This window comes from Macrobrachium nipponense, chromosome 1 (genome assembly GCF_015104395.2).
Source record: "Macrobrachium nipponense isolate FS-2020 chromosome 1, ASM1510439v2, whole genome shotgun sequence".
Classification (NCBI taxonomy): domain Eukaryota; kingdom Metazoa; phylum Arthropoda; class Malacostraca; order Decapoda; family Palaemonidae; genus Macrobrachium; species Macrobrachium nipponense.
Genome location: NC_087200.1, coordinates 42756205 through 42776204, shown reverse-complemented (window position 1 = coordinate 42776204; position 20000 = coordinate 42756205). Strand labels below are relative to the sequence as shown.

Here is a 20000-nt window from a genome sequence, read left to right as displayed (position 1 = left end):
ATATACCTCGGATATAATACATTTTCATATAGTCGATTTACTGAGGTAAAGTGAAAGAGATTTACCAACATATCCTTTGTATCTCCTTGACTGGTTCCCAAAGTTCGATAGTTGGTTGATGTGAACAATTCAACTTCTGGAGTTGGCTGTGTTCCCAAATATGCTTCGAATATTCCATCCACTAACTTCATATAAGCAAACATCAGAAACCAGAAACTACCTGAGGCTATATTTCAGTTATCAAGTTGTCCTTTCTCTCTCTCTCTCTCTCCCTCTCTCTCTCTCTCTCTCTCTCTCCTCTCTCTCTCTCTCTCTCTCTCTCTCTCTCTCTCATATACCTAATCAACTTACAGATTTCAACCAATGTGTTCCGAGAGCAGTCATCAATTAAATCTCTCTCTCTCTCTCTCTCTCTCTCTCTCTCTCTCTCTCTCTCTCTCTCTCTCGTACACTTAATCAACTTATAGATTTCAATCCTTGTGTTCGGAGAGCAGTCATCAATTAAATGTTCAATATAAAAAAAGAGAAGATATTAATGAGATTAGACTACCGTAGACAAGACCTAAAAAAGCTAAAGGAATATGTTAAAAATCTAGAGCACGACAAGAACACAGGCATAGATAAGAACTGGAAGCCTTTCTAGAGGATTGCACAGAAAAACGCTCTAGATGTATATCATTAAGGCAAATACTAACAAATGGTAACCCTCAGCCTTAGTGGTACAACAGAGAAATTAAAAATAGGATAAGAGAAAGGGACAGATTGCACAAATCAATGAACCCACACCCAACACTAGTAGAAGCAAGCAGGCATAAAGAGCTCTGCAGACTGGTGGACATATTAGTAAGAAATGCAAAGATAAATGAGGACCAGAGAATTGCATCAGTTTGTAAAGAAAACCCAAGAGAATTCTTTGGGCATGTTAATAGTAAGAGACCAATAAAAAAATTGCATAGGTCCCCTAAGGGACAATAGAAAAAGCAGAGTTATTGAATAAGTTTTTTACTAGTGTTTTCACAATTGAAGACACTAGCTCAATACCGGAATCTGCTATTGAATATGAATGGGTAAATCCGTTGGACAAAATAATATTTACAGAAGAGGACATTAAAAACAAAATAGACAAACTCAACAAGTTCAAATCTGGCCCGGATCGGGTTCATAAAAAAAATGGAGCTAAAGAAGGCGATAGTTCTTCACCTATATAAACTCTACAGAAAATGTGCAGAACAAAGAAAGGCACCAAAAGGATGGAAACTAGGTAATGTGCCCCGTTTACAAAAAGGGTCTAAAAGAAGAGCTGGAAATTATAGACCAATCTGTCTAACGTCGGTCGTTTGTGAGAATTTTGAGTACATAATTGCAGATCAAATTGTGGATCACATTGATAGAAACAACCTGTTGTTAAACAGCCAACACGGTTTCAGACAAAACAGATCCTTCCTATCAAACCTCTTGGAGTTTTCTCATAACATGCTTGGTAATTACGACAGTAATAGAGCAATAGATATGCTCTACTTAGATTTCCAAAAGGCCTTTCACGAAGTTTCACACAAGAAACTAATGATAAAAGTTATAGCTTAGGAAATTTAGGCGAAATAGCAGACTAGATCGAAGACTGGCTAACTTATAGAAAAGAGAGTCGTAATAAACAGTGAAGAATCAGAATAGCCAGAAGTAACAAGCGGAGTTCCGCAGGGTTCTGTTCATGGCCCTCTCTTGTTTTTTCATATACATTAATAACACTGATGTAGGCTTAACTAGCAGGATAACCAAATTTGCAGATGACACCAAACTAGGTGTAAATGCACCGGACCCAGATACTACAGCTACAGTTGAAAGTTTAAGAAATTATCTAATGAAAATTGGAGAGTGGTCAAAAAGATGGCAAATGCCTTTTTAAATTAGATAAGTGTAAAGTGTTACAAATATGAACAAACAACTATCATGCCAGCTACAAGCTGCTTGGGAATGACATAAATAGTATAGAAGATAACCTTAGAGCCATTGTTACCAAGGACTTAAAATCTACGAAACAGTGATTAAAAAAATGAAAAGTAGGTACAGAAACTAGTGGGATACGTAAAGAGACAGTTCAAATACAGAAACAAGGAAACGGTGCTGCAGCTCTACACATCAATACTTAGACCTCATCTTGACTGTGCAGTACAGGTTTGGTCACCAACACTAAGAAAGGACATAAATAGATTAGAAAGGGCACATGCAAGAGCAACAAAGTTAATGCCATCCATCAGGCAAATAGATTACCAAAGACGACTAGAGAGCCTGAAGATGTATGGCTTAGAAACACGACGATTGCAAGGGCAATAATAGAAACATTCAAAATACTGAAAGGCTTAACAAAAGTAGACAGTAACATATTTATGTTAAACGAAAACCAGACAAGAAATAATAGATGGAAACTGGAACTAAAGGGATACAACACATCCCATTGTGGAAACTTCATTACAAACAAAGTAAACTGCCACCAGAAGTAGTAAGCAGCAGCAGTGTGGAAGAGTTGAAAAGAGAGCTGGACGAAATCATTAGGACACTGTGAATGAACAGTGGAACCTGCTCCTAGAGATAAGTGAGCACACGATATCTCCTCGGATGGACTAATAAGTCTTTGAGATATCCTAATCCTTACAACTCCTTGTAACTCTCTCTCTCTGTCTCTCTCTCTCTCTCTCTCTCTCTCTCTCTCTCTGTGTATGTGTGTGTGTGTGTGTGTGTGTGTGTGTGTGTGTGAAGCGACATGCAGTCACTGTTGTCTAGTCCATACAGTGAAAGGGTGAACTTCCAACTTATTAATCAAATTCGATGGTAACTGGAATATTGTTGTACATTTGAAAAGGATCATACGAATATATTCTGAAATGTCATTATCACTGGAAAAGTTATCAAAGGCTTTTAAAAGTTGCTATATCTGGAACAGATAAACAGCGTCGATATCGATAACATAATGAAAAAATTTCTCTGGATAGTTAACCAATTTAAATTGATAATGAAATATGATAGCTGTTAAATGAGTAAAAAAACTTAGTCTGTTATCAGTATGACTGAGAAAGTGTTACCGGTGCCTATAATGTAATAAAAATATAATGTAAAGCATGATGAAATATGAACAGGTCACGAATATTATCAAATATCTTTATGAGTAAGACGACTTGTTACATTGCCTTATATTCCAAAATGTTGAGGGGGTGAATAGTTTATAAAGTTATTTCTTGGACAAACTTGGGACCTGACAACCCAAAGGATATTGAAAAAATTATGCCAATAAAATTGTGCAATAGGTATTCCAAGAGTACGTACCCGGAGGCAATAAAGGCGAAGTGAACTCTGTCAGTTTTCGAAATCCTTGTGATACGTGGGAAACAATTACAGAGGGTAAATGTCAAGGGTACAGTTAACCGAAATGGACTCGGTATGAAGCTTGAAGGGAAGAGATTGGCTCTGAAGAGGGAAAATTTGACACTGAAGGAGAAGAAAATGATATTGAAGAGGAAGAGTTTGCCATTAAAGAGGAAGAGTTTGCCATTGCAGAGGAAGAATTTGCCATTCATGAGGAAGAATTTGCCATTCATGAGGAAGAGTTTGCCTTTGAAGAGGAAGAATTTGCCATTCATGACGAAGAGTTTGCCATTGAAGAGGAAGAATTTGCCATTGAAGGCGAAGAGTTTACCATTGAAGAGGAAGAATTTGCCATTGAAGACGAAGAGTTTGCCACTGAAGACGAAGTTTGCCATCGAAAAGAAAGAATTTGCCATTGAAGAGGAATATTTTGCCATTAAAGAAGATGAGTTTCCCATTGAGAAGGAAGAGTTTGACAATGAAGAGGGAGAGTTTAAGATTGAAAAAGAAGAATTTGCCATTGACAAAAAAGAGTTTGACATTGAAGAAGAAGAGTTTGACATTAAAGAAGGAAAGTTTGGCATTGAAGAGGAAGAATTGGAATTTTTTTCTTATAATAGCTATCATTACAAACAAAACATGTATCTATTGCACAAAGTCTAATTAACTTTAAAATGACTGAAACAGGTATTGAAAACACTTTTATTTATTTCCATATTTAAATATTCAAGCAGATCTAAAACTGGTACACAAGTGAATAAACTTTATACATCAAAACTAATTAACAGACAATTTTGGTCAATTTGTACATTTTAAACTAAATTTACAAATTCAGCTGAATAAGTAATGTGGGAGTTTGATATGGTTTCTACAAACGGTTTTAATTAACAAATTTATTAGAAATTCAGAAAGAGAATATTGTACACTTTCTGTTATGCTGTTAATTGGTCGCATGGATAACCATCTAAATTTAAGGGTCTTTACTTCTCCGTATAAGTAAGGTAGTTTAGCATGGAAAGTTTGAACTTGTTGAGAGGTATTGATTTTCTTCAAGAATATTCCTGAGGCCTCTGTGAAACTCTGCGTTGACTCTTTATAGTCGATTGGATGTTAGTTTTTTATAGGTGTATTGGTCGTCCAATATGTTGTTCATTTTATCCTCATAAGTATGTTTATCTAAGAGGACTATCGTATTCGCCTTATCTGCTCTGGTAATATGCAGTTAGCTATCTCATTTGACGTTTTTCAATGTTGTATTTAGTGTTTCGGAAAATACAAACAATCATCGTGTTTAATATATAAGCACTTCACACTTTCGCATGGCCAAAATTAGTCTATCATAATCTTCTTGGTGGTGATTATGTTTTTCCTTTTCTTCAAAGGTCTTCAGTATTTTTAAGTATGTCTGGTTTCTGTGAAAGAATATTAAATTTTATTCCTAATTCGAGTGCTGTTTCCTCGTTGTTGGAGATGATTTTTGATGAAAGATTAAGTGTAATAGTGCTATCTCTGTAATTGTTTTATGGAGAACTACTTTAAAGTAGCCTTTTCTTACTTCAGCACAATACGAAAGACATTTATTTGCAACAGCCTCAAACGAGAAGAAAGTTTGGTTTACAAAATACCTCGTGAATGTGGCAAATTCTACCTGGGATAAACCGGAAAAGATATTAATAAGAGAATTTTCCCAACTTCGATATCGTGTAAGAACAAATTCTCCATACACTGCTGTTAACTTACATGTGTAAAACTGTGGCTGTCCTATTATTTTAGAACAAAACAAAAATATTATTTGAAGAAAAACATCTGATGACAAGAAATTTACTAGACAGCCTACATAAGTTTTGGCAAGCAAAAAAACTTCAGTATGAGTCAGGGCATATATAAATTAGGCCCTTTATTCCTTCACATTGTATCCCAACAGTACAAATTCAGAGAGACGTTTTAAATGATCTTTCACCAAATCGTTGAATAGTTCTCTCTTATATCTTTTCTGAATTGTTAATTCTTGACAATTTGTTTGTGATCTATACAACCTAATTTCAACTTTGACAAGTGTTCTCTTATATTTTCTTTTCCAGTGAGAAAAAAAATGTAAGGATTTTTATGTAAATACTTCTTGTGTTTAGTTATAATAAAGCACTTGAAGAGGCCTGGTGGAAGGTGAGATTATAGAGTTATTAGAGTGTTTTATTCTCTATTTTCCTGTGAACTATATATATATATATATATATATATATATATATATATATATATATATATATATATATACAGGCGGTCCCCGGGTTACGACGGGGGTTCCGTTCTTGAGACGTGTCGTGAGCCGAAAATCGTCGGAACATCATCAAAAATCCTAAGAAAACCTTACTTTTAATGCTTTGGGTACATTGAAAACTATGTAAACTGCATTCTTATGGCATTTTTCATCAAAAAAACCTTCAAATATTGATTATTTTGCATTTTTGGTGTTATATTTCATCTCCCAAATGAGCGTTGTAGGCGTCGTAAGCCTGGAACATGCGTCGTAACCCTGGAAATAACGTCTTTGATCAAGAACAAATCGTAACCTCCCGGAATGTATATATATATATATCATATATATATATATATTATAAATATATATATATATATATATAATATATATATAGTATATATATTATATATAATACCATATATTATATATATAGATCTATATTACCATAAATATATATATATATATATATAGTATATATATCCTATATATAATAGATGTATATATATATATATATAAATATATATATATATAATAGGGATATATAAAGATATATATAGCTATATTATATATTATATATACAATTATATGATATATATATACATATATATATATATATATATATATATATATACATAGTATATATATATATTATATATATATATATATATATATATATATATATATATATATATATATATATATATATATATATATATATATATATATATATATAATATATATATATATATATATATATATATATATATAGTAATATATATAATAAATATATATATATTCTTATATATATATATATATTTATATATATATATTAATATAGTATATATATATATATATATATATATATATATATATATATATATATATATATATATATATAGTTTTATAATATAATATATTATATATATATATATATATATATATGTTACCAATATCCGCCTGCCCACCAAACTATTACCAGCGAAGGGTGTCGGCCCCCCGGTATTTAATATTTTGGTGATCACTCTCTCTCTCTCTCTCTCTCTCTCTTCTCTCTCTCTCTCTCTATCTCTCCCTCTCTCTTCTCTCTCCTTCTCTCCATTCCATCAGCGGTCATTAAATTAGAGTTGGAGTTACAAAAAATATAATGTTTATTCAAAGTAAAGTACTAGTTGAATAACTCAAATTCTTACAAGATCATCAATGTAATTGAAATAGTTCAAGTCTCACAGACAAACCAACTCAGATAACCCCTCCGGTATTTAAATGTCTTAATCAGTAATTAGTCACACCAATTATCTCTTCCCCAAAACACAGTCTCCTCACTAGGACACTCGGTCCCTAGGACACTCGGCCCTCTCACTAGAACTGCCTGTTTAAAAGACAGGAGAACACACTAGTGAGCACACACACAATTGTAAAGACAAAGTCAAAAAATGGAATATCTTTACAAGATATCAAACAAGCCATCCCTTTGGCTAAATTATAATAACTCACCCATTGCAGCCTGAAACTTCACACACCGTAACAAATAGACTTTCGCAGAGCTATCCAAGTATTCTGCCTTTTCTCCCGTAGCTGTCTCCCTAGTTTTCGGCTAAGCCAAGTCATTATCAATGGACATAGTTAGTACACGTACATATGAACTCACACTCTTCGGTAACTGGTCGAAGCCAGTTTTCAAAGGCTCCTGGAACAAGCCATCATGAACAAGCCATCATGAACGAACATTGACCTGCTTAAATAAGCATCTTCGTATCACACCATCCCAGAAATGATTTATCAGCTTTCTTAGGTCGTCGCTTCGGACTATGTCTCTATGGGAAGTTAAATATGATGAATCTGTAAATTCCTAGAAATATCACAACGAACATATTAGCAGTCTTTATTTATGACATATATATAATCTACACGCCCAGTCTCAAATAAATTGAAGTAGCTTTATGTCGGTGGCATCTAACATCTCTTGATGGTCAAGCAACAGAGATATGACCAGGCCCAATGTTATGGTGTGTACTTAATGCCTTTTCAAATCTTCTTTTGTATTGTAGTCGAATTAGAGCTGAATGAGGACTTATTTCAGCACAATTTGATGTAAATTACAAAAATCATATGGCCATTTTCCCTTATTTTGGGAGAAAAGTTATTTGCATATATATATTAATCTTGACACTTAGGAATTTTTTTTTTATTATCTGTTAACTCGGGAAGTAAGCCTACAAACTACTGTTGTTGTTGTTGTTGCTGTTGTTGTTGCTGTTGCTGTTCTTGCTGGGGAGTTATGAAAGCCCTATGGAAAAGCATAAAATGGTCTGAAAAAATAAATATTTAATGTATATGTTAAACAGTACAGAACAATTATTTCTAATAAAACATAAAATAGTTATTTCAATTGTCGTTGGTGAAACAAAGAGCTATTGACCATGAACTTTAGCATGCACCCGGAGTAAGCTGGAGGTCGGATCACGCCTGGTTATTTTTCTCTTGTTTCTAGTAATTAAAGATTAAGGAATGACATGAAGCTAATTATCCATCTTCTTCTATGTCATCAAGTTGTGTTTTCAAAATCAACAAATCATTGTGTGATATACCAACAGCCAGAGACAGCATCAGACAAACTACAAGCTGTTAAAGAAAGGCAGTTAACGACTATGTTTTGCGCAAATATCTTACAGAAACCAGGCTGAAATGTAGCAAAGCTGTAAAAATTCACTGTGATTGTCATAGGTGGGCCTAAAATAGGAAATGCAAATCCCCTGATAAATGCAACAGGAAGTACCAGCAAAGTTCTGCGAACTGAAACAATAGGAGGAACGAAATAGTTTGACTGGAAAAGTAGTTTTCTCTTTTGTGAAATTTCTTGCATTTCTGACACAACACATGGAAATCGACACAATGTAACTGAAGTCAGGACTCTGCAAAAACGAGATAGTTTGCTGAGGGTTTGTAGTGAACGAAACTACTATGATGAATGAGCAACAACTGTGAAGAAGCATTTGCTAGGCTGTCATGACCTTGTTGCAGCTGAAGCTCGACTTCACAAATCATGTTATGACAGGTTTAGAAAGAAGCTTCCTAGGAAGAGCGACGATCCACAAATGATCTGTCAAGGCCGGCTGGTTGACAAGAAGAAATTTTAGGACTTTGACAAACTTTGTCATTGGCTTGAATCAGAGGGTGAAGTACATTCGTTATTGTATGTATAGAACAAGCTGATTGAAATTGCTTGTGTGAAGATGTTCATAACACAAAAGGGACCAAGCAAAAGTTAGAAGAAAAAGATGGTGATCACATTTTTATTTGTACACTAGCAGGATGGTCAAATGTCGTATGTCTGTGGAACATTTCTGATTATTCATCAATGACTAATGGTTTACAGACAGAATGCAGAGAATTGAAGATAAGGCTGAATGAATCGTAACTACAGCAGCTAAACTTTTCCTTGGAGATATTCAATCAGCAGTTTGACTGTAATTACTACGAGGTGACAGTGATGAACTGAAAGCAGCTCTGTCAGAGTCAGTCATGGATGAACTGATAACTGCTGTAGATCAAACATGTTGCAAAGTCAGAGGATCTGAAGATTCTGCATGGAAATCTCCAACAACTGGAAGATGAACTCTGTACGGTATCTTGGACTTCTAAGCTCTGGATTCAGTAAATCAGCTACATTGACGTGCTAAAGCTCTTTATTCGAGCAGAGAGAACTGGAAACTGGAACCTATATCTTGAAGCTCTAAGCTCTAGATTCAGTACATCAGCTACATTGAAGTGTTAAAGCTCTTTATTCGAGCAGAGAGAACTGGAAACTGGAACCTATATCTTGAAGCTCTCAGTAAAATGATTAATCTCTTTGCTGCTACTGGTCATGTTGACAATGCAAAATGTGCCAGGTTTCACCTTCAGAATATGATGAATTTACCAGTAGACTATCAGTGGATTTATAAAACCTTTGCTGAACATGGCTGCCATATAGTCCATTGGAGTAATTGGTACTGGGCAGGATTATGGTCAGATCTGATAATTGAGCAATGTTTAATGAGGTCACTAAAAAAGTCATGGAGGACTTACCAGAAGGAGGGGTATCAGTAAATCAGTGCGCCACCATCATGTCAGTACTATACATTGATGTGATTCTGTTCATGACTCCATGGTCAATTTAATGGGCCAGCATCACAAAATTAACAACTTACTGAACTTGGAACTAGCAGAATCAGACGGGATAACCCTAACCTACAGAAGCTGATGTAGTGGTTTGATAGACATAATCCATTTGACTTTTGCATACCAGTGCTTAGAAGCTATGCATCAGGACTGACAGCAGTAGAAGGCAATGGAATCAATTATGATTATGCTGAAAATGTAGGAAACATCATTCAGCAACATCTTGATGACTTATGAATTGGAGAAGCAATAATTAAACGAAGTGATAAGATCCATACTCAGGAGAGCTTACATGTCAGTGTAAAAATGGGTAACAAGGTCGTACACATTGATCCACTGATCCTATTCAGGTGACTAACAGTATTGATTTAGCGAAAGGACAGTACTGCTGGCACATTCTGCTGTAAATTGACTCCAGAGCCAGCATCTCTGTTTGCTGATGGTGTAATGAGGAAGACATCAAAATTAGTGTTGCGGAATTATCTCCTCGAGAAGGTAAATTCATCTCATGATGTTAAAACCAGAGCATGCATAATGGATGGCAGGGCATTGCTGCATAAGGTAAGGTCTCCATCAAAAGGAACATATAGTCAGGTTATAGATCAGTATCTTCGCTTTGTGACAAACGTGTATAGCAAATATGTATTTGATGGCTACACAGACAAATGGTCCCTGAAGTCACATGAACATTTTCGAAGAGGCCAAATGACAGAATCGAATGTTGCCCTTTCTAGAGAAATTAATGTCACATCCAAGAATGGGGTGATTTTCCATAACCAGCACGATGAGCAATGGTTCATCAACCTTCTCAGCTCCCAAATGGGGCTATGTATGAGAATGTGGAATGCACAGGTGATGCAGATATCACAAAGTAAAAAAGGCTGGTGAGTGGCAAAGTGTTGTAGCTGCAGATGACACTGATATCTTGGTATTACTAGCATACCACTGGAAAGAAGAGCTTGGAGAAATATACTTCTCCACAGAGCAAAAGAAAAAGAAGACGAAGCTCCTGAAGTGGTGGAACATTGGCAACATGGCTTCAACAATCTCTCAGCGAGAGTACCTGTTGTTTACCCGTGCCGTGCCTGGAGTGGGTGTGACACAACATCAGCATCTTATACATGAAAGGTGAGTTGAGGGTTGATCTTTTCCTGAAAATAATAGCTATCAATTCTGTAAATAAAGCCCAGACTTCTTGATGTTATATCAGATTTTCCAAACAGTTTTGGTAGTTACTGCTACCATCTTCAGTGGAGAACAGAGACTGCCTCTGTTCTCCACTGAAGTTGGTAGCAGTAGCTGCCAAAACTGTTTGGATAATATATTTCTCCAAGAAAATAGGGTTTTATTTACATCTATCTGATCACGTTGGTTTGAATGTTCCTAGTAACTATCAGTACTGTTATCATGAGGTATTTTCTCTTATGTAGTCTGTAATATAAGACTTTAAGACTGTTTCAACTTCTCAGGGAAAACACAAATCCTAGCGCTACTTAAGATTGTTGAGATACAACTGATTGCTGACCTGTTTGGTGAGTTATCAGCCATGCCGGTTACCTTCATTGGTTATGTCACTCTTTAAACTGTATCCAGTACATACTGTTGAAATTCTGTAGCAAAAAAGCTGCAATTTTTTTAACTGCATCACTATTGAACTAAATTATCAATTGATCACCTTCAATTTCCAGTTACAATCTTCACCTGTATGAAAAGATCTGATTCACTCTTGTACCTATTGTGTCTTATTATCTCATATCCTTTCAGTTATAAGGGTAAAGCCAGTGATACACTGACAACACTTGGAAAATGTTGCCTCCTGTTTTGCTCTCGACCCTGGCGGCAGCAGATTTTCATGCATAGGGAGTTCATCTGCAGTTGTCACAGTAGAAATATTTGTGCCTAAAATGTCTGAAATCTGATGAGTGGAGATGGGTGTTTCAAGGGAACAGAAAACTGACCTTCAGCCAGAACCACCCGATCTCCTTAAGTAGATTAATACCAAAAAATTCCTTTGGCTCTCAGGTATGCTCTTGCCGGAAGAATGGACTCAATTGTGCTTTAGCTTGTGGTGACTGAAGAGGCGAGGACTGCCAAAATCTATTCGATGTTGCAGATGTCGATGTCTCAGACAATGATGATGTCAATAGTGGCCTATTGGATCATTAGACTTAATGATCATTAACAAAACCATTAGTTAATTTTCACACACAAGATTATATACTTTTATTTCATTCTTTTCTTTTTTTGTTTTTAATTTTCTTCTAATATTTGTTGCAAAAGGGTCTGGTCAGAAGAGTTATGCAGCGCAGAAGTCATAAATATTAAAATATGAAGACCACTTCTTGCACCATTTGGCCCCTAGACCCTTATACATTCTCCTGGCCTTCTTTATGTTCAGTTTGTTCAATATATCTTTGAATAAAAAGCCAATAGTTATGACTAACGTCAGTATTAATGTGGATGTCTTATGCTTAACTTGATGGGATATGGACCTCCCTCTATCCAAACACCAGAAACTTTTTACAACCCAAATTAGGCAAAGTGAGTATGATTTTCCAATTCTATTTAAAATGGCGCTTTCAGTGATGCTATATATGTTTGAGGGAAAATGGATTCCGGTTTGACCATCATTTTGAGCTCATTTAACCAAACTATTGTCAACTCACTTATTTTTACGCGTACTAATAGTAATTCGCTGAGTCACGCTTAAGTCTTTACTTTGTCCACCGGATATGTCGTCAAGTCTCTCATTAAGGACGAGAGAACGAAGCCAAGGTTCCCTTATGAAGCATTCTCATATTCCGAACTTCATTATGGCGCCAATAAAAAAGAAAGAAAGAAAAAAAAAGCGTTTCAAATTCAGTCTTTAACGAATGTAATGCATGACCCTAGGATTGATCAATATCGTATTCCATCATCAAAAAGATACCATAGATCTCTGTTGTGAGACTTGTTATTCTTTGGGATTCATTCCCCTTTGTCTGTGTCCGCACTTTTTCTTAAAAGCTACTGAGGCTAGAGGGATGTACATTGGTACTTTGATCTTCCACCTTCCAATCATCAAACATACCAAATTGCAGCCCTGTAGCATCAGCAGTTTTTATTAAATTCAAGGTTAAAGTTAGCCATAATCTTGCGTCTAGCAATACCGCAGAGCAGGCCACCACCGGATTGTGGCTGGAAGTTTCATGGGCCGCGGCTCATACAGCATTATACGCTGTACAGGAAGCGCGATTGATCCGAAGAAACTTCGCCGCATTTCTTACTTGTTAACTTTGCGTTCTGGTAATAAAGGGGTTTAAACTTCAAACGGTTTTGAGAATTCTTTAAACATCTTCAGATTTACAGTCTTAAACTTATTATTAACAACAATAATTCATCAACTGCTGAAAGTCTAAAGAATGGAAGAGAAAAAGTATTTTGAAATGCTTCAGTAACTTGTTATGTGAAAATATAGTTTTTACTGATTAAACTTTTATCTGGAGTCTAAGAAAAAAAGAAGGCTCGAGAACCATTACCTCCTTAATAAGAAAGCAATTATTATCGCTTTCTTGAATTTTATCCACTTCTCATATACTTCTTCCAGATCAGTGTCTTTAACTTTAGCCCCCTTTTTTCAGTCTTCACATTTCCTGGAAAATCTTCTAAAAGTGTTCTAACACGAAACGTGAGAGTTGCTGTATTCTTGAAAAACGACATAGGCGTGGATAGGATAGAAAATTGGAAAACTCAGTACAGACTTCTTATACGTTTCATTTCTGAAAATATAGCACCTGGTGGAATAAGCTTTATTTGATAGATGTGTCTTAAGAATTGACTGGAAACATAGTACATACAAGTCTAACTTGCAAGCGGGTGATTTGCGATACCCTGTACAGTGTGGCATTAGTAGATTTGAGGTATAATCTATTACAGTGGTTCTCAACATTTTTTGGCACATGCACCCTTCCACCATATGTCAGAATGTCATTCCCCTCCGCCCCCCCCCCCTACCCCTACCCCCACCCCCACGATTTCCAAATTTTTCTGACTCAAAAGGAGCATTCCAAATAACATGCAACAAAATGCTAACACAAGCACACAAGCTAACCGAATGAAAGCCCAGCGTGACCTCTCAGCAGTGTGGACCAACGCACACTGCGTTTTGTGTGGTCCTAGAGCCAGTTTGAACCTGCCGATGTGAAGTCAGAATCCACCCCCTAGAACTCTGAAATTCCCCCTTGGGAGGAATTCCCTCCCGATTGAGAACCTCTGCCCTATAAAGGTTCTAGACCAGAAAGCATTTCGATCTCGCACAAGACCAATGAGCCTAGAAAAATTGTCTTCAGGGCCGAATGAACACACACACACACGAACACACGCACACATTCTAATGCATTTACCTCAACCTAAGAGATTCTTATTGGCTGAAAATTCAGTTTAACCGACAGCTCATATTCGCGCGAATGAAATTCGCCGAAGAGTCATTTCCCTTCGACAGCGCTGATCTTTACGAAAAGTAATGAACGAATTTGGCTCCCGGTTTTGCAATTCGGTTTTCAGAATAGCGCGCTTTTTAACTCACGGTTTGATTATTGGTTTTATTGTCAGATCGCGGGAGAAGGACTGCCTTTGCTAATGACAGGCGCTTAGAGCGAAAGGCAGTTTTCATGTGTCGTGGACTTTTCGTCGATGCAGTTTTTGAAACCTGATAAAAGTTTCCTACAGAATTCTCACGAATGAACAAGTGATGCAAACCCAGTTTTCCCTTTTCATTATATAACTTGCGCCGTTAAATTTTTGTAGAGAAATGCTGTGATAGGTTTCTATTAAAGATATAGAATATATGGATATAGACTATAGAATTTAGTCCAAAGACCAAGCGCTGGGACCTATGGGGTCACTCACCACTGAAACAGAAATTGGCAGTAACAAGAAGTGACAGGAGAATAATCTCTCTGTTGCATTGTGAATCAATTATTAATTATTAGGGGAGGGAGGAAAGTAAGATGGAAGAAAGAGCATACGAACGGAGGTATAGTGAAAGGAATGAAAGGGGCTGCAGTAGGGACCGAAGGGACGCTGCAAAGAACCTTAAGTACTGTCTACAGTGCACCGCATGAGGTGCACTGACGGTACTACGGGGAATTTTGTATTAGAGAAAAATATTTATCTTTTCGTTAGAATGAAGAATTTATTGTGTACAATTTCTGAGCCGAGAAGATTCATAATCAAAGACAGTGAAAGTCATCAAAATTTACAAGTGGTTTGTAGCTCAATAAAGTCCCGGTCTTAATTTGAAGACAGGAGTTATTCTCTACAGCTTTACTCTTGGATTCTTGTGCAAACAAAGCATAAAGTCGACGACACTTAACGGTAAGAACATCTTTACGAACGTTTAAATTTAATTCAGAAGTGTTATATATCAATATAGTTGAGGAAACGAAATCCAGTGATAAAAACGGCCTTGGAGCAGATCCTCTAAACTTGAAACTGGAATAACATGGGCGAAACATACTCCAATTTCACTTCTCCAAAAACAGTCTTGTCATACGCCTTTGGATCAAAGAGGTTGGTTAGTACCTGTGTGCATGACGAATCGAACTACTAAAACGCTACTACTTTAAAAGTGTTTTTCGCGATATCTGAGAAATTAAACCATTACTGCCTTTGAATTGACATAATTATAACGAAATACATTTAACCTGCTGAAGCAGGTAGTAGTCTTAGAAAATGAGAGAGAGAGAGAGAGAGAGAGAGAGAGAGAGAGAGAGAGAGAGAGAGAGAGAGATTTAGAAGACCCCTTCTCACCACAACATTAAATTTCTGTATCTGTCTGTCTGCGTCTCTTTCTCAGAAATGTTTTTGCAGGACTCTAACAAATCACAGTAAAGACATGATAAAACTCTGATTGAAATCTTTATATTTGATGTCGTTTTCATTTTAGTATCCGTCTGTGCAAAAGTATAAAGAACATTCATTGTTAACTGTTACCAGTCACAGTGGAATACGATTTTAAGAAAACATCCTACCTATAAGTTTAGCAAGCAACAAGGTTTACACGGTAAGGCTTACGAATACAACGGTACATTAATAAAGATCCGACTGAGTTACTGTAGTTTAACGTATACTTTAAGAGCACTGATTGATACTGATTAATATTATAGAACGAATAGTTATAAACAGATATTCGTATTATAGTAGGCTGCATAATAAATCATAAAATACTACTCATGATAAAGGCTAAAAGAAAATTTGTTTGGAATACTGATTTCTCAAGATTCATAATCAAAGACACTGAAAGTCATCAGAATTTAAGATATTTTGTAGCTCAGTAAATTCCCGGTTAGAATTGACTTTCAGAGCCATATCCTTAATTCTGATATATTGCTGATTTGAACACAGAAGTTATTCTTTACAGCTTTACTTCTGGATTCTTGTGCAAACAAAGCATAAAGTCGACGACACTTAACAGGAAGAACTCTAAATTTATTTTAAATTTATAATAACACCAGCTTCCGTTTAGGCTACCGATCTGGTCTTTTGGATCTCATCTTGTCGATGATTGAGGAGCGAACTCAGATTCAGTTTTCGAAACGAGCTGATGTGCTCGTGTCATTCTCCTGTTTTTATGTCCTACTTTCTTTTAGAATCGTGTTTTGAAATCACGTTCACAGATGGTGCATTTCTGGCCAAAGCTTTACCATCATAATTGGTCATATTGGAATTGTCCTCGTTTTGAAATCATGCTCGAACGACTGACATAAAGTCACTGGCAATGATAGGGAGGGAGGGAGGGGAAACAACTTCACTGAAATTAAAAAATTTGTGGTAAAACGTTTTGTGGCAGCCTACAGTTTCCAAGATGTATAAGCTCCCTCCGTCCCTCCCCTCCCCTCCCTCCTCCCTCCCATCTACCCCACACCAAATGAATATCATACGAATATGAAATTAATACTTTCCCGCGGCCGCTTCACCCATTTCTTTGACTTGAGTTTAGTGTTGAGCAAATAAAACTCCGTTTGATTACATTTTTGGTTAAGAAAATTGTCCTTACTCTGAACGCACAGATCTTTATTTACGAAAACGCCTGAACTCTTTCTTCTCATGAAAAAATAAATCTTCATGTTACTCGCACCAGTAAATTTAGAAACGTTAATTCAGCTAGTCAGTTTGCTTAGCACAACCGCCTTCTTGAATTCTTAATTACTCTAAACGCTGTATTTCTGCTTGTGACCAACTCAAGAGTAGGTGCAGGTAGCCGTGTCTCACTGAGGCCATAGTTTATAGACAAATGGGTCTCTGTCAGTCGCCTCAGGGAAGAGGATAAATTCAAAGGTGCCTCAGTAGCGGTCTCCTCACAACATAACCCATCGACAGCGTAATCTTCGCCTCTTCTTCTAGTTTTTTGCGGCAACGAAACAAGAGCAGGTCCGGCTGAAGCGCTGTCCATCTTGACCCCTAAAGCAGCCTCTGATTTCGGCAGTAAATTCTTCGGTTTCTGTGAGATCAAGCTTCTGGTTCGGGGACGAGAAGGCTGGCGGGCCCTGATTTGATGTGCTGTCCACATGTGGCGTGTTAAGGCGTCGGATCGAGTGTAACTACATACGAAAAGATCAAGAATATAGAGTTTAACAGATTTATCCTATAGAATTTTGAACGGAATAACGTAGTCTCCTTTCTTGTGCTTTTACTAAATATTTAGACATTATATTAAAAGAACTAAGGCAAAATTCCACAGCAAAACTAAATTCTGTTAGTATTCTAGACACAAAGTAATGAATAAAATCAAATTTGTGAGTACCTTGTGTCCATAAATAAAGATGCAAAAAACAGAATGTCCTTTCCGTCGATATTTATGCCCATGTAACGTTTTTTTTTTTTTTTTTTTTTTTAAAGAGAACACGCATAATATTACACATTCCTTTACAAGCTATTGCATGCCCTTGCAGTTAGAATACATTTTTTGTCATTTATGACCATACAATAAATTTCTTAATGCTACATCAGTGCCACACAGCGAATGCAATTTTGGGCAGCCTTTGTATATATATATATATATATATATATATATATATATATATATATATATATATATATATATATATATATATATATATATATATATATATATATATATATATATATATATATATATATATATATATATATATATATATATATATATATATATATATATAAATATGCCCACCATCTGACCTCCCCCCCACGGTCATTGACTTGTTCCTAACCTGTCAGTGATATATATATATTAACATATTGAAAACAAGAGGACAAAGGCCATACATATCACTGACAGGTTGGGAACATGTCAATGACCGTGGGGGGGGAGATCAGATGGTGGGCATATATATATATATATGTATATATATATATATATATATATATATATATATATATATATATGTGTGTGTGTGTGTGTGTGTGTGTGTGTGTGTGTGTATATATACATAATTTATGTATATAAAATTTACACGACTAGACGAGTTTTTGTACCGTACAGGATGACATTTGTAATATAAAAATGTATTTGCAAGGATACAATGCTATATACAAAATCTTGTTATTCCTGTCAGCCAGAATTCACCGACTAGAGTAAGGTTGGATCCACACCAAACTAAGAATATCATATACACTCGGCAATTTATCGCGCACACATCACAAACATGTTGAATACAAGTCAACCAGTTACTGGTGGGCGTAACCAAGGTTGCATATAATTGCCCACCATCCGACCTCTCCCCCCACGGTCATTGACTTGTTCCCAACCTGTCACTGATATGTATTGCATTTGTCCTCTTGTGTTCAATATGTTTGTGACATGCGTGCGATAAGTTTCCGACAAGTTCATGAATTTGTTTTACTGTATCCTCCATACACCTATAGTGTTACGTGAAGACATTCACCATCTTGGTTTTGAAGGTCAATGATAGCACTGGAAATAGTAAAAAATTAAAGAAATTGTCATTTACCTGTGAACACACGCAGGTAGAGGACAACAATAAGTTCGTTTAGCATGCGCTGGTAAGTGGGTTCTCTGATGCTTGGCTAAGTGGTCTCGCCTTACGAAACCGCGGCCACAGAGCTGGAAGAAATTTGAATAATGAACTTGAATATTTGTTTGCATAATAAAATGACTTTCTTAATAAAACTTGGTCGTTCTTGGAGAGCCGTAGTTACTTTTCGTTTCCTTAAATATTTGTCAGCATGGTAAGTTTTTGGTTTAGTGGCTCTTTAAAAAGTGTAACTGACTTTTGTTTACCTAAATATTTTTTAGCATAATGGAAAGCAATTTTTATTCTTAATAAAGCTTGTCGTTCTTTGGAAGCTATAGTTGATTATTGTTACCCTGAATAATATATATATACATATATATATATATATATATATATATATATATATATATATACATATAATATATATATATATATATATATATATATATATATATATATATATATATGTATATATATACTATTAAAACCGAATTCTATCTAATGACAGGAGCCCATAAAAATGCCAAAATGTAGAAAGTAAATACTATATTTCAGAGATCAAATTGCCTCTCTCTTCCAGTAGGGAATGAATGAGAAAAGTTACATAAAAAGTGGCATTTATACCAAGAGGTCACAGGTCAGCCATTAAGCCACTTCTGGTTGACAATTTCTCTTTAATCGTCTTAAATGCTGGTTGGAGGTAGATTTTATCTATAATACCTGAATCCCATGAACCCTTTGAAATATTCATTGCTGCTAAATTCTGTGTTTATGGTTATTTATATGGTTAAAAATAGTTGAGCTCTGTTGTCCATACCTAACTGAACATTTATGACGTATTATGTTGTCCATACCTAACTGAACATTTATGATGTATTAATCTCTGGGGGAATGATGTAAAATTAATCGCAGTCGAAGCATGGGATTTTGTATACTTCTGTGTCTTTGGGGATTGGCTTTTGTTGGCCGTTAATCAGGGATTTGTCTAAGATATTTGGGTAGGTCAAAGCAAAAGGGTTAGGGTTTTCTGGGTGTCTGTGTCAATGTCTTAATCCTGTCCAAGTATGGAATTTTTATTTTTACTTTGTTGTTAGGCATCTCTCTGTTCTCGTTTTGAGGGGGATGGTAGAAGATTGTGTTCGCTTTATGAATCACTTTTTTTTATTATATGTTCAGGGTACTTTAAAGATGACAGCTGCTTACAGATTAGTTCAATTTCCTTTTCCAGGAGA

General features: G+C 35.8%; 1 protein-coding gene across 1 annotated transcript in view; it reads right to left on the bottom strand.

Moving 5' to 3' along the window:
• Positions 1-16808: 16808 nt before the first annotated feature.
• Positions 16809-20000, bottom strand: part of LOC135218756 (zinc finger protein 239-like) — an 8224-nt gene continuing 5032 nt past the window's right edge. Inside the window, exons 3-4 of the mRNA XM_064255206.1 lie at positions 18745-18857; positions 16809-17352 (exon numbers count right to left, since the gene is read on the bottom strand). Of these exons, the coding sequence (XP_064111276.1) occupies positions 16929-17352; positions 18745-18857 (537 nt within the window). The 3' untranslated portion in view covers positions 16809-16928. The remainder of the gene's footprint in view (positions 17353-18744; positions 18858-20000) is intronic.